The sequence below is a fragment of the Herpailurus yagouaroundi genome, unplaced genomic scaffold (genome assembly GCF_014898765.1).
Source record: "Herpailurus yagouaroundi ecotype Mexico unplaced genomic scaffold, PumYag 162, whole genome shotgun sequence".
NCBI classification, from domain to species: Eukaryota; Metazoa; Chordata; class Mammalia; order Carnivora; family Felidae; genus Herpailurus; species Herpailurus yagouaroundi.
In genome coordinates this window covers 72654874-72671228 of record NW_024412403.1, presented here as the reverse complement: position 1 = coordinate 72671228, position 16355 = coordinate 72654874, and the positions used below count along the sequence as shown (strand labels likewise).

The 16355-nt window shown below is 38.2% G+C and overlaps 1 protein-coding gene across 2 annotated transcripts in view; it reads left to right on the top strand.

Moving 5' to 3' along the window:
- The window catches only part of PCYT1A (phosphate cytidylyltransferase 1A, choline), a 51731-nt gene that overhangs the window by 7871 nt on the left and 27505 nt on the right, over positions 1 to 16355 (top strand). For both annotated transcript variants that reach the window (XM_040484851.1, XM_040484849.1), the window contains exon 2: positions 13398 to 13524. In XM_040484851.1, the coding sequence (XP_040340785.1) occupies positions 13408 to 13524 (117 nt within the window). In that variant the 5' untranslated portion in view covers positions 13398 to 13407. The remainder of the gene's footprint in view (positions 1 to 13397; positions 13525 to 16355) is intronic.

The window sequence follows — 16355 nt, the reverse complement described above, 5'->3', positions numbered from 1 at the left end:
TTGGCAGTATGGTGAAGCCTTGTGTATTCCCTTTTGGAATAATATTTTTATGTGCAAAAAATAAAATATAATTATAAAGGAAACTATGTTGAAATATAGTTATCAAAATGTTTTTAATATGTGTGATACAATGCTATATATGCTTTTTATTAACATAGTAAATATTTACTATCAATGGATCTTATAACCATAATAACTTTATTTTTTTTAAGTTTATATATTTTGAGAGAGAGAAAACATGAGTGGGGGAAGGGCAGAGAGAAGGAGAGACAGAGAATCCCAAGTAGACTCTGTGTGGTCAGCACAGAGCCAGATGCGGGACTCAAACTCACAAACCCATAAGATCATGACCTGAGCCTAAGACGCTTAACGAATTGAACCACCCAGGTGGCCCTAACCATAATTACTTTAAAATGATCATATGTTTAAACAATATTTGAAGATATTTATAATAAGTATAATGTCTAAATATATCTAAGATTTCAATTGGTAACAAAGTCTACTGTTACTGTTGTGGCTTATGTTCATAACTGAAGGAAGTGGTGAATTTGCCAGAGGTTAGTAAAAATGAAGATATTATTATTTTTTTTTTTGGTCCAACCCAGACTCCCTGAATCTATTGTAGACCCTGCCTTAGAGATATAAATTCTGTAACTCACTCTAGGAAGAGCAGAATCTAAATACAGTGTTTACTTATTGAATCTTGTAGTGGAAAAGTGGTGGAGCAAAATCGTTCAACCGTAAGAATTATTACAAGCGTTCCTTGTGGTTTTTAGGATAATCTCTTTCCAAAAAAGTTCTATTATATGGCCAGGTCCAAATATAAGCTTTATTTTGTTCCATGGAGAACCCAGGGTCTGGCACAGAGTAAGTACCCACTCAATGTCTGTTGAAAAAAAGGTTTCTCTGAAGAAATTAAAGAGAAGAGATCAAGTTCAAAGATAAGATCTTAGATGTGGCAATTTACAAGCTTCAGATTTTGAGGCATAGCACTGAGCTCTGGTTTAAAACTAATCTGTCAGTGTAGGTTATGTTGTGACATTTACTTTTTCATTTGGCATTTCCTACATCAGGCATACTTAAGACTTATTCTATATAGTGTAGTAGTACATACAGGTCAGTGATATAAACTGCAGTAATCCTGTATCAGAAAGTTATAGTACAATTTCTTGAAATAATCATATTCCTAGCACTAACTTCTACTTTACAGCTGTTTGCATAATCTAGGTAGGATTTTCTTCCAAATTACTGATAAAACTGGCTCCGTCTTCATTTAGGATAAGAGTTGGATTTTTTTTTTTTTTTTTTTTTTGGTAAAGGGCCAGATAGTAAATATTAGGCTTTATAGGTCATACAGTGTCTGTTGCAACTACTCATCTCTGCAGTTGTAGCACAAACGCAGCATAGACAGTACATCAGTGAATGGGCGTGGTTGTGTTCCAATAAAACTTTAGTTACAAAAGCAGGCAGTGGGCCATTTCTGGCCTGTGGGCTGTTTTTTGTTAATTCCTGATCTAGGAGGTCTGCTGGTTCTTGAATCCAATTCCTCCTCCCCACTATGGGTTAGACATACCCTCTCTCTAACTTCAAAGGCCTTTATATAAGGGATGACATGACTGCATTCTTTGGAAAGGCCTGAATGTACAGCAGATGAAGTGATTAATGCCAAGAGTATTAGATGTACTTTGACCTAGGGAGTTCAGAGTTTGCCTCTTAAGAGCACCACTTTATCAGGGCTCCTTGGTGGCTCAGTTGGTTAAGCGTCCAACTTCAGCTCAGGTCATGATCTCATGGTTCATGGGTTTGAGCCCCATGTTGGGCTCTGTGCTGATAGCTCAGAGCCTGGAGCTGGGTTCGGTTTCTGTGTCTCCCTCTCTTTTTGCCTCTCCCCCGCTCGTGCTCTGTCTCTCTCTCTCAAAAATAAATAAACATTAAAAAAAATAAAAGAGCACCACTTTATTAAGCTCCACAATGGTGGAAGCAGGTAAAGATCCCAAATATAAAGTATGCTTGCTTACTCAGCTTTGTAACTGAACATAATGTAAAAAGTAAACCATTACTGGGCATATGGTTTTACTGAGGAAGATAATGTTGTCCCAGAGATGGGAGAAGCAGGAATAGAATACAAAGGAAAAATTCATGTTTCCTCTTTTTGCAGATAGTTCTCTGTAGTTCTCTGGCAAATTTGAATTCAGTTTTTGAAACTTGAAGAATGTATGTGATCGCAACTTGCTATTACTTAGGTTGTTGCATAGGTTAGGAAACAGAATCTACCTCCTCTTTCACGTTGGAGTGCTTACTAGATCTGTTAACAATAAGGAAGTAGAATAGAAGGGATTGAGTGGGAGTCCTTAAAGCTGCACTTGTAGGAGCCTTTCATCTTTAAAACACAAGTATATGCATGCCAGTACCCAGATTTTGTCTGCCTTAGGGTACATATTGGAAAAAATGCTTTACTAGAGTTATCTTCAGAATCTTCTCCTTGCTACCCTTCCCACCTCACACACATTTCCACTTCTCTGTACTTTCTTAGTAGCAAATTTGATGCATCCAAGCAGGCATTTATTGGAACATTGAAGAACAAGGCAAGCAGTGTGTACTGGGAGGTGAGTCAGCAGAAATGGAGCCAGATTTTGTGAATCTGAGTAAAAATTACAGGCAAAATACTACGTTCTGTATCTTGAAAGCAATTTGAGACACTAATTCATTTAATAGGCTTGGTGGTGGTCTGGTGGTGGTGGCAGTTGTCTATATTTAGAATTTGTGCATGAATGGAGAATTTGACTAAGATAAGGTGACTAATCTAGGGACTGAAAAGGTAGCAATATTGGAAAAATGAGGCCTTACAAATGCTGCACTCTCGCTGTCAGCTTCCTTTGACAAAGAAATTTTTTGTAGGATAAACCGCTAAAGAAACAGGAAGTGTTGGCACACACCAATGAATTCGTAAGGGAGGCTATGTATTCTATCTTCAGCTACTTTCATTCTCACTCATCCCAGCTTAATGTGGATGCTATGGTTGGAAGCCAGTATCCACCTGCAAAATATTAGGTAATTTCCCACTCCCCATCCCCATTTTGATCTTCTACCATATTGGTTCTTTTCCCTGCCTTATTGCCTTCTGGACAACCTGTTATGTTAAGGCAGCCTGTGTATGTATTTTTTTCTCCTTCTGGAATGTAGATATTTTAAAGCCACCTTTTCCAGAAAGAATGTGCACCTTTACTTAATGGTGTTGGTTGATTACAGAGGTGCAGTTATCATAAATGAAGAGTTTGGGAAGTATTGTTCCTCACTGTTGCAGGTATTCAATTATTGGGCGATTGTGAATGTGGTATAGGTGATGTGGCTTTAGATGCAGCAAAGTTTCAGTTTAATAACTAAAAGCCAACATGTATTTACTATCCTCAGTATGTCCTCATCCTCCCACATGCCTTTTCTCAATAGCAAACTTGATGTGTCCTGGCAGGCATCTGCTGTAACTTTTGGGGAACTGGTAATTTTTTCCAGTAAGGCATTGATAACTAAAAGAACTCTTTTTTTTTCCTAATAAGGCACTAATTATAAAATTATTCTATATGCTTCTGTGGTGTATAGGTTAGTGGATGTGAGGGAGGATGGGGATGGTCTGAGAGAGCCAGTGAAAATGGTTTCTTCAGAAATCTATAAAGTCAGAATTTAAAAAGTAGTAGTAGGGGATGGTCTGAGAGAGCCAGTGAAAATGGTTTCTTCAGAAATCTATAAAGTCAGAATTTAAAAAGTAGTAGTAGTTCTAGAGGAAAAGCATGAGGGTTAATCTCTATGATTTCTAAATTCGTTTAGAGTTATTGTTATGGAATGTCTGTGACCTTCGTGTTCTTCACCTCCTAAGGAGATAAGATACAGAAGTGTTTTATGTGAAACACCAAAAGTATTAGGTGTGTTTGTTCCAAATCCATAGGATCTTAAGACCTGAGTTTAAGTCTAATGTGTAATGTTCAGTGTAAAGTATAATGTAAAATACAATGTAAGACACAAAAATCATCTTTAGAAAACAGAAGAACTGTATGCAAAAAGGAATAATGTGGGCAGATAAGGAAAAAATATTTTTAACAGGATGGGACTTGCGTTGTTTCATCTTTGGTACACTTATAAACTGACAAGAACTTGACCCCTTTCCATCAAAACAGAACAGTAATGTATAAAGAAAGTGCTTTTCAAAATTTCAGAGTGGTTTTCTATACTTAGTATATTTATTTAAATAGTTATTGAGCGCCTACTCTGTGCCAGAGCTCATTGATAGGTATTGGATGCATCAATTGTGATTTTTGTGGTTTCAAGTGATAAGAAACCCAGTTTAACTAGCTTAAGCAAAAGGGGAGTGTATTGGTTGGCACAATTAGACAGTTGAGGATCTGAATTCTCTCCATCACTAGCTTGCTTTCTCTGTGTCTGTGTTGACAATTTCAAAAGAGGCTCTCCTCCTGGTGATAGGATGGGGCACTGGATTGTCACAGGATGGTTCCCAAAGCCGTGTCTCTAGGTTCACATCCACAGAGAAAGAAGTGATCATCTTTGTCCAAGCATTCCCATCTGGTGAGTTCTAAATTTACTCTGATTGGACTGGCTTAGGTCACCTATTACTGCCAATCCCTTCTCCCTTCCTCCCCCAGTCTCTGGCCAGGGGAGAGTGATGTGCTGATTGGTTTAGGGCACATGTTATCTGATGCTAGGGTTTGAGATTGAAGCTTACACAGACCAAATGAAAGTGAGTTTCCAAATGAAAATGGGCTCTTTTTGGAGCAGGAGGGTTGAACAGTGGGAAGACAAACAACAGATCTCCACTACATCAGGGAGTTTATAGTCTAATTTCTCATTTAACCCTTAGCATGACTTAGAAATTAAGTACATTTTAATAGAGCCTTCCTTAATCACATGAAGAAACTCTTAGAATCAAGGGACTTACCTTAACCTCGAGTTAAGGTACTAGAAGGAGCTAGAATTAAATCCCAGTTTAATATGATTCCTAGTCTAGCGCCCTTGCTACTCTTCTGTTTTGGCCCAAACCAAAACAAGTCCTTAGAGTTCTTGAGTAGTCTGCCATCAATATGCCCAGTGAGAAGGGAGCCCACTGTTTATGAAAGATGAAAGTAAATTCCTGTCTGACAGAATATAATAAGTGGTTTTGATTAAATTCATATATGACCATTTTATATACCAGGTAGCATAGTGTTGTTAAGTGCACAGACCCTAGAGCCAGAATGCTTAGGTTCAAATCCTGTTTTTGCCCTGTCCTAGGTATGTGATGTCAGTCATTTAACTTAGCTGTGCCTTAATTTCCTCATCTGCAAAATAGAGATAATAGTATTACCTACCTTATAGGATTGTTGTGAGGGTTAAATTATTTAATATATGCAGAAGTTGAAAGTTCTTGGCCATAGAAAGTATTCTATAAGTGTTAGCTATAATTATTATCATTACTATTATCATCGTAATCTTTGGTATTATGATAGAGAAATACGGATTGTGTGATAATGCAGTGAAACAGATTTACATCTGATTGAATACCCTAATCATTAAGAATTTTAAATATATTCTATATTCTGTTTTCTAAAGATAAACTCTGCCATGTTTTATATTGTATTAACCTAGAGTATTAAGAGTGGATCTTATTTTGGCTCAGGTCATGATCTCGCAGTTCATGGAATTAGGTCTCACATTGGGCTCTGTGTCAGGCTCTGTGCTACTGGCTGGGAGCCTGCTTGGGATTCTCTCCCCACCTCTGTCTCTCTGCCCCTCCCCCCTTTGCACATTTGTGTTCCCTCTCAAAATAAAGAAGTAAACATTAAGAAAGAGTGGGTCATAACAAGGGGGAAAGGATCTAGTGGTATGTCATGTTAGCATATGATGACATATATCAATCCTGATCAATATTTTCATCAGTGACTTGGATGGAGACATAAAAACATTTTCAAGTTTACAGACTACATAAAATTATGATAAATAGCTAATATTATAGATGGCAGTCAAAATTTGAAATTATTTTAACAGATTGGAATAAGCAAAAAGATCAACCAAAATGGACTTTAACAGGGTAATGACCAACAAAAGGAATAAATGTGTTTCTACACAACCTCAGCTCAAGTGTCCTGGTGTGCCAAAAGGAAATGCCTCCTGAGGTAACCCAGTCCCATTTCAGATAACTCATTTGTTCCTAAAAAGGTTATTATTATGTTTAGTTAAAATTTATAACTCTGCATCTTCCAACCAATGATCCATTTTTTGGTCGACTCTCACAGAACAACTGTTTGCTCTATCCAACATGACAAGCATTCAGATATTTAGAGATAGAGATATACCTTCTTATATAGTATAGTATTGTATCATATTGTATACTATAGTAGTTAGGGGTGTGTAGTCTGCAGCCAGGCTGACTGAATCTGATTCCTAGCTTCTCAGCTTACGAGCTATGTGACCTTAACTGTGCCTCAGTTTTCTCATCTGTAAAAATAGTGTTAAAAAACAATATAACTGTGTCGAAGGATTGTGAAATTAAGGGAGTTTTAAATATTTTTAAGTATTTAGGTATACAGGTGTTATATAAGTGCTCACTGTTAGTAGTAGTGGTGGTAATATTTCTTTCTTCATCACAGCTTAAGATCAGACTCTAGAAGGAGCGCCTGGGTGGCTTAGTCAGTTAAATGTCTGACTCTTGTTTGTGGCTCAGGTCATGATCTCGCAGTTTGTGGGATAGAGCCCCAAGTTGGGCTTTGTGCTGGCAGCACGGAGCCTGCTTGGGAGTCTCTCTGTCCCCCTCTCTCTCTGCCCCTTGCTCACATGCACACACACACTCTCTCTCTCTCTCAAATAAATAACCTTAGAGAAAAAAAAAGATCAGACTCTAGAAGAGTTCTTGCTACAACAGTAGTTCTTAAATGGGGTAGGAGTGGGAGATATATAGCAGGAGATATAGCATATTTAATATTTTACCATATTTTTACATTAAAATGTAAAATATGTACAAGCACTACTGTGTGCCAAGCACCGATTAAGGCTTTACATGGATTACTCCATTTGAACCTCGTTTGTTAGGTGATGCAACTCTGACGACTAAGGAATTTGTTCCAAGTTCTCATGGCTAATAAGTGGTAGAGATAAGATTCATATTTAGGTAATCTGACTTTAGGACCTGAACTCTTTTAATCACTACACTATGCTGACGAAGTGAGGTTAAGATTTCTGTATTTCTTAAAATGGAGCATGGATAAATAATATTGGGAAACACTGCCTTACACATTTGATTAAAGGTGTTTATATAAGGCAGATGGAGAGATTTTGTTGTATGTATTCAAATGAAATACAGGTAAAATATATTAGTATTACTATTATTTACCAAAGGGCTTTGTAACATATTAATAACAATGGTTGCCTTGATTCTTTTTATGTTTGTGAAGTTTACTTTGGCTTTTTAGTTAGCTAATCATACAAATCCTTTCTCTTGCCTTGAGTCCTCATTATGATATATTTTTTGTATGATTTTTTTAAAAAAGTTTATTTATTTATTTTGAGAGAGAGAGAGGAGAGGAGGGACAGAGAGAGAGAGAGAGAGAGAGAGAGAGAGAGAGTCCTAAGCAGGCTCCATGCTGTCAGTGCAGAGCCCCATATGGGGCTTGAATCCACGAACCATGAGATTATAACCTGAGCCAAAATCAAGAGTCAATGCTTAACTGACTGAGCCACCTAGGCACCCCTGTGGTTTTTTAATCTAGTGAAATAGATCCAGTGTCACAAGGTCCAACCACCCCAGATACTAATTTGGCTTTAGAATGTCTTTAAAACCACACTGACAATATTTTAACTCTTGGAAGGAGAGCCTTTGCTTCTTTCTAGTATAATAATATCCACCATGATTTGTCTAGTTACGTTGAATCATATGACAAGATGATTCAGTATTTTAAGAAGTAAGCAGTTCAAAAGCAAAGCAAATTTTATGTTATGTGTATTTTGCCACAATGTAAAACAAACAAAAAAGCAAAGCAAAGTTGAAGTCGGGGAGGGAGGGATAGATTATAAAGTGAGTGGCATGAAGAAACCTGAGAGTGATAGTTATGTTGCTTATCTTAATTTTGATGATTCACAGATGTATAGATATGTTAAAACTCATTAAATTATATACTTTAAATACAGTTTGTTGTGTGTCAATTATACTTCAATAAAGCTGTAAAAATATTGTAGCACACATTACCCCCCCTTCCTCTCACCCCCCACCCCACCCCCACACACAGAGCAGACTTCTGAGAAATTCCTATAAACATGTTTTTGGACTTGTTAAGTATTTTTCTGTTAAACACTAAAGAATTTTAACTGTAAGTTATGGAAAATAATTGTTGAAAATATGACATGACATTCCCTTGATTTATTATGGCACCCTTAAAATTCTTTTATATCATGAATGGAAAAGTGCCACCTATTTGTAATGTCAGAAGAGGGAAGAACAGAGATTAAAGAATTTTTTTTTTTTTAATTTTTGAGAGACTGAACTCAAGTGAGTGTGGGGGAGAGAGAGAGAGAGGGAATGAGAATCTTAAGCAGGCTCTATGCTCAGCTTGGTGTTGGATGTGGAGCTCGATCTCATGACTCTGGAACATTGACCCCAGCCGAAATCAAAAGTGGGGAGGGAGCTCAACCAACTGAGCCACCCAGGTGTCCCAAGAATTCTTTATTGCTTAAGTTGAAAGCTTAGAAAAATCATAGCAAAACTATCTAATAGGGAAGATCTACATATCTGTATAGCTGACAAATTGGACTGCCTCTGAATCAGGCCAATAGCCATGTCAGTTATGTTTGATTGGTCCTGGGGCCTTGTTTACCTTTTAAGTAACTGTGACCTTTTATTCTGTGCAGTTAAGACTGATTTACATCAGTAAGAACTTAAGGGACCCATGCCATAAGGAGAATGTTCTTGATAGAAGGAAGCAACAGTATTGATGATGAGACAGCTTCTTTTTAAAAGTCTTGGATTTCTGGGGCACCTGGGTGGCTCAGTTGGTTAAGCATTGGACTTCAGCTCAGATCATGATCTGACATGAGTTTGGGTCCGGCATCCGATGTCTGCTCTCAGTGCGGAGCCTGCTTTGGATTCTCTGTCTTCCTCTCTCTCTTCCCCTCCTCTGCTCACTCTCTCTCTCCCAAAAACAAACATAATAAATAAATGAAGGAAGGAAGGAAGGAAGGAAGGAAGGAAGGAAGGAAGGAAGGAAGGAAGGAAGGGAGGGAGGGAGGGAGGGAGGAAGGGAGGAAGGGAGGAAGGGAGGAAGGGAGGAAGGAAGGAAAAACCTTGGATTCTGGGAGACAGCCCAATATAGTGGTGAAGACTTGGGAATTAGGCAAGCCTGGATTTAAATCCTGGCTCTCCCATTGGCCAGCTGTGTGATCTGTTGGTTATGTTGCTTAACTTCCCTGATCTTTAGTTTTCTCATTTGTAAGTTGGGGCTAATAATACCTGCATCTCAGGTTGTATGGGTTAAATGAGAATAATGTGTATTAAGTGCCTAGCACAGTGCTTGGCACATAGTAAATATTCAAAAAAAGATAGTCATTATTATGATTGTTGCTGTTATGATCTTACTTCCTTGCAAGATGTTTAGATTACGAGAACATATACTTCTTGGAATATTTGTATCATGTATACTAAATCAAAGAATTAGGAAGGAGAAGGAATATGTTTCTAGAGAATCTGAAAGACAATCTTACATGAGAGCCTATCTATGTGGAAAATTGCTACAGAACATTTTAAAAATTAAACTTTTTATTTGAAAAGTGTAAAGCCTATAGAAAAGTTGCAAGAATATTAAAATTAACTCCTTTATACCCCATCTAGTTGCATACATTGATAACATTTTGCCATATTTGCTTTACCTTTTTTTATATATAACATAGTGTACACAATTTTCTTCTTCTTTCTCCTCCCCCACTCCTTCCCTTTCTTCTCCTCCATCCCCTTCCTTTGTTCCCTCCTCCTTCCCTCCCTTCTTTCACCTCCTTTCTATGTCGCTATTGCTGCTGCTGAGGGTAAGTTGCAGAGATCATGGACCTTTTACCCCAAGGTACTTCAGCATTTATCTCCTTAAAACAAGGATAGTCTTTTACATAACATAGTGTAGTTATCAGGAAGTTTATTTTTTTCAATGTTTATTTATTTTTGAGACAGAGAGAGTGTGTGAGCCGGAGAGGGACAGAGAGAGAGAGAGACAGGAGCTGAAGTGAGTTCTATGCTGACAGCAGAGAGCCCAATGTGGGGCCTAAACTCACGAACTCTGAGATCATGACCTGAGCTGAAGTTGGACACTTAGCCGACTGAGCTACCCAGGCGCCCCAGGAAGTTTATTTTAACATTGATGTGTATTATGATTTGGTACACAGTCCGTATTCAGATTTTACTGATTGTCCTAATGACTATCCTTTATAACAATTTCTCCTGCAGTCTAGAAATGAAATTTCATTGTCATTTCTTTGGAACAATCCCTCAGCCTTTCAGTGTGTGTGTGTGTGTGTGTGTGTGTGTGTGTGTGTGTGTGTGTGAATTTATTATTTATTTTGAAAGAGAGAGAGCGTGCTTGAACTGGGGAGGGGCAGAGAGAGAAAGAATCACAAGCAGGCTCCACATCATCAGTGTGGACCAACGTAGCACTTGAAGTCATGAACCATGAGATCATGACCTGAGCGAAAATCAAGAGTTGTATGCTTAACCCACTGAGCCACCCAGGCGCCCTTCATTGTTTTTCATGGTTTACATTTGTTGAAGAGTAACAGGCTTGCTTGCTTGCTTGCTTGCTTGTTTTATTTATTTATCTATCTATCTATCTATCTATCTATCTATCTATCTATCTATCTATCTATCTATTTATTTATATCCATGCTCAGCGTGGAGCCCAATGGGGGGCTCATGGCCTGAGCAAAATCAAGAGTCTGTGTTCAACCAACTAAGCCACCCAGGCACCCTGTAGAATCTTGTTTTTTTTTTTTGTTTTTTTTTTTTTTTGAGAGAGAGAGAATGTGTGCGAAAGCACGTGCTGGGGAGGGGCAGAGAGAAAGGGGACAGAGGATCTGAAGCAGGCTGTGTGCTGACTGCAGGGAGCCCGATGCAGGCTCAAACTGTGAGATCTGGTCTGAGCCAAAGTCTGGCACTTAACCCAATTGAGCCACTCAGGCACCCCTACAATGTCTTTTAATTGAGGTTTGTTTGCTCGTTCCTTATAAATCCATACAGGCTATGCATTTGGAGCAGGTGATGGAGGCATTATTGGTGATGTTAGTTAACTTGGATCACTTGGCTAAGAAATTTTTTCGTTATAAAGTTAACTCTTTTCCCTTTATAATTAATAAATAATTTATGAGAATTGCTTCAAAATACTTGGAGATACTTTGAAACTGTCTAAATATCCTGTTCTTTAGCAAATTTCCCCCAGTGGTTTTAGAATCCTAAAGAGCACTTTTATATCATGAACATGTGGTTTCTTCAGCTGAATTAAAGTCTTCTTGAGAAAATAGTTTACTTCAAAAAGTATGTATCTTGTACACAGTAAGTTCCCACTATTAGTGACTGCCTGACCTTCAGCTGCCTGACACCAGATTGCTCATTACATTTTTCATGATGGATTTTGTCTACTTACCCTGAGAAGAAGTTAACAGATACTTAAGCAAAAGTCCTGTTGTGTGTAAATTAGAAATGGTCACTAATTGCACTGATTAGGTGTTTTTAGTAGGCCTCAGACCAGTGAGATAGGAGTAGTAATACAATCTCTGGATAGTTTCAAACATGTGATAACAATAATGAAGAAAAGCTCTGATCATCACCGGAAAACTTGTTAAATGTATAGTACCTTTATTCCATGTTAATTTACATTTGCGATGAAAGGAAGTTTCTGGGTGGTGTTCATCTTTCACTTTGGACTCTGACATTTTTCATGTCAGCCTAATACTTAGCCATGACTCATGGGTGTCGCCTTCACTCTTTAAGAATTAGGTCAGATTTCTCTTAGATCTTGTCATATTGCCACTTGGAATTTAGCTGGAGGAAAGAAAATAAGGCTCAACTGCAGTTGTTTAGATGAACATCTTATTCAGGAGGGCCAATTAGAGACAGAAAGATGGAGTAGTATGTCCTCATTCTGTCTGGCAGTTTTTTTAAATAGTATTTTATTTGGGGGAGAGTGAAAGTGGGAGAGGGGTAGAGAGAGGAGGACAGAGGATCCAAAGCGGGCTCTGCACTGACAGGCTGACAGCAGCGAGCCTAATATGGGGCTCGAACTCATGAACTGCGAGATCATGACCTGAGCCCAAGTTGGATGCTCAACTAACTGAGCCACCCAGTCCCCTGGCATTTTTTTTTTTTTTGTTTGTTTTTTATCTCTGCTCTGAGGATATTTTTTCCACCTTTCACTGTACATATCTTGGGCAGAAATGACAGTTGACCACTAGAGTTCCTCTATCCCCAATTTCTGGCTGATGCCTAAAATTGCATCATTATCAATTAATTTGTGCAAATTATGTTACCCAAGAAAAATGCAGATATCCTTGCAGGGTGTTGGAGAGGTAGCACAAGCCAACATCTAAACATAAACATCAAATATTCAGAGCTGTTCTGTGGTAGTTAGTTGCTAGAAGCTCTCTGCTAAGTGAGAGAGTAATTTATAAGTTTTCACTGGGGGAGGGAGAAGCCAGGGTGATGTTTTAATAGTTGGGGCTTTGAATAGCTTAAGGAGCTAACTCTGAAAGAGGAAGGGGAAATGGGTATTAGACCAGGAAAAGGAAGGACATTTAAAAGATACAGTATACTTACTTTACAGTTTTCATAGATAACCCTGATGGAGTGGTCTCTGAAATCTACAGAGCATTAAGAGTTAAGAAATACATGTTTTGTTGAACCAGGAATTGGTGATGGCTGTCTCTTTTAAAAAAAGGCTTTTTTTTTTTTTCCATCTGCACCAAAGACATACCTTTCGCTTTTCCTTGTGTCTGTCATATCTCCAGGTGTACCAGGGATGTTATTAGGGGAGGGTGGTAAATTCTATGTAACTGACTTTCTCAACAAAGTTATTCCAATCTTCTAAATTTAGACAGGATATGAAATTCGCAGTTGGTATACAGGCTGCATTGGTCAGGGTAATAATTTCCAAGGTCAGGTGATTAATTGTGGCCATTGTTCCACAGAGAGGCATTTCAGTGTTTCTACTAGAGCATGTGTTTTGTGAAGCTTTGTTGTTTTTTGCCAGATGCAGTTGGCTCATCTTGTGAGATCTGTGCTATGGAATTGATCTTTTGCTCAGTGTATCTGTGTTAACATCTCTGAAATACTTGTGACAGACTTTTTCTCCACTTCAATGAGAAAAAAATTCTTTTTCACTTTCTATGACCAGTTAAAAGAAGATGGATGCTCAGAGTTCAGCCAAAGTCAACACAAGAAAGAGGAGGAAAGAGGTACCTGGACCCAATGGGGCAACAGAAGAAGATGGAATTTCTTCAAAAATGCCACGCTGTGCAATTGTAAGGAAGAGATATCTTTTTTCAACACTTAACCTGGCAGGGGGATGGTAAACACTGATATAAAATTAATGATATCAGTATGACAAATCTTCTTAAATAATGGAAAGAATGAATAGTAAGTGTGAATAGTATTTTCACAGTTGTTGGAAATGTTCTACTTTCTTATCAAATAGAAGTTCACAGCTAAGTTGCAAAAGCTTTACACTGGAACTGGAAAAAGAATGTTAGGAAAATTTGGAAGTTGTTAAGTTAGTTTATTAAGCTAAAGATTAAATTAAAGTGAATGAAATAGAGAAATTTGAGCTCTAGGCAGTCATCTGATCTTAGTATCATCTCTTAGTGTTTAGTTTTCTGTGTCTTACTTTTTTTCTGCCGTATCATGCCTTCACTCTATTACTGGTTATATCTTAGATGAGAGCCTTTTTCTGTTACTGCCTACCTTATGTTCCTTTATCCCTGGGACATTATCTTGTATTTCCTAACCACTGCCAAGCTGTCAATGAAACACCCCATTCCAAACTGCTCATCCTGTCTCAGTTTGGTACCCTTCTTAAAGCTTCCCCTAAAAAACATGTCAATGAACACATGTACAACTGAAGTTATTATTGGTATGTAATATTATTATGAAATCCATGTTTTAAAATTCCAGTGAAAGGATTATATATTTCTGTGTTTTCTTTACCTATATTGACTGTTAGCTATTGATCAAACTGCAGTTTCCACTGGTTAGTTCTGGAACTTCATGTAGTGCAAAGGGAAAAGCATTTTTACTCTGACACAAATAACATTTGTTCTAAACCAGTACTCTATCTTGATCAATAAAACCAGCTGGACTCCACCAATAGGAGGCTTATGCTTTAGGCCTGATATTGATGATATTGGTAGGGGCAAGTGTATTCCTTTCCTATTGCTGCTTAACACATTGCCACATATTTAGCAGCCTAAAACAATACAGATATATTGTCTTACAGTTCTGGAGGTTAGAAGTCTTAAATGGATTTTGGAGGACTAATATCAAAATGTTGATAGGGCTGGAGATTGTAGGGGAGAATCTGTTTTCTTGTCTTTTCCAGCTTTGAGGGGCTGCCCCCATTGCTTTGCTCATGGTGCCAGCCAGCAGTCACATCACTCTGCTGCTTCTGTCATCACATTTCTTCTTCTTCTTTTTTTTTTAAGTTTTATTTATTTATTTTGAGAGAGAGAGAGAGAGAGACCAAGCGAGCCCAAGCACAAGCCAGGGAGGGGCAGAGAGAGAGAGGGAAAAAGAGAATGCCAAACAGGCTCTGTGCTATCAGTGCTGAGCCCAACGAGGCCTTGATGGGGCTTGATCTCATGAACCATGAGATCATGACCTGATCTGAAATCAAGAGTCAGACACTTAACTGAGCCAACCAGTGCCCCTCATCACATGTCTTTTGATTCTGACTCTCCTACCTGCTTTTTCACTTATAAAGACACTTACGATAGGGTACCTGGGTGGCTCAGTCGGTTGAGTGTCTGACTGTGGCTCAGGTCATGATCTTGTGGTTTGTGAGTTTGAGCCCCACATTGGGCTCTCGTCTGTCAGTGTAGAGAATGTCTCAGATTTTCTGTTTTTCTCTCTCTTTGCCCCTCCTTCTGTCTCTCTCTCCAAATTAAATAAACATAAAAAAAAATTTTTAAAAGGCCCTTGTAATTACATTGAACATATTTGGATAATCCAGGATAATCACCCTTTCTCAAAATCCTTTAATTTAATCATATCTACAAAGCCCTTTTTGTCATGTAAGGTAACATAGTCACAGGTTCCAGACAATAACATGTAGACATGGCTTTAGGAAGCCATTATTCTGTACACCATACCAGGTACACTCAGACAATGACTCAGCAGTCAACAAAACAGGAGGACATTGTTAATTTCTGAATGTTTCTTAGAGAATTCAGGTTAAGAGGATGATGGTAAGCACCAATTCAGCAATCAGTCTTGGAGGAGGGACAAGGTATAACCATGTAGTTGATACTCTTCGCCAGTCACAAGAGCTAAGAATAGAGCAAAGAAGGCAAGTGGAATGGTGGAATGGGCTCTGAGGAGATTTAAATTTCTCGGTCCTTAGAATTGAGGAATTTCAGTGCTTTAAATTGCTTTGCTTCGTATATTCATGTCACAGATCAATTGAGTGACTTGCTACTTACTCCACATTCCTCTCTAGTACACACTGGCTCTTTAGCATGGGCTAATGGTCAAAGATTCATTCACTCAACAGGCTGTACCAGCCCTAGTGAGGAGTGTCCGCTAAATAAACTTGTCTGTCATTGTACACTTGTACTTTCTATCTCTGATCCCTTTTCAACTTTGTAGTGAAAGCAAACAATATTTTTTTCCTGTTTTTATAACAGGAATCTCTATTGAGATCATATAACCCACCCGTTTAAACTGCACAATTCAATGATTTGGGGTATATTTAGAATTGTGCAACTATCACCACAACTAATTTTAGAATGTTTTATGTATCTAAAATGTGGATACCACATTTTATGTGTCCACACATTAGTTGACATTTGGGTTGAGCAAACAAGATTTTATCACACACAATGTCCAGCATAGCCACTAGGTGCTAAGAGTATAAAAGTAAATAGGACCTTCCCTTTGAGAGATGTGAGCCTAATGGGGAACTCTATAGCTCAGAGCTCAGAAGAATTTTTTTCCTTGCAAGGGTGGAGAGAAATTGGAAGGATCATTTAGTATTAGGTAGCTACATTGGTGGGTCAGGATGAATTAGAAAGAAGAGAGAAAAGAATTGGGGGAAAATGAAGCGATAACTTTATGGCTAGTTTCTTTGTAAGTATAAAGA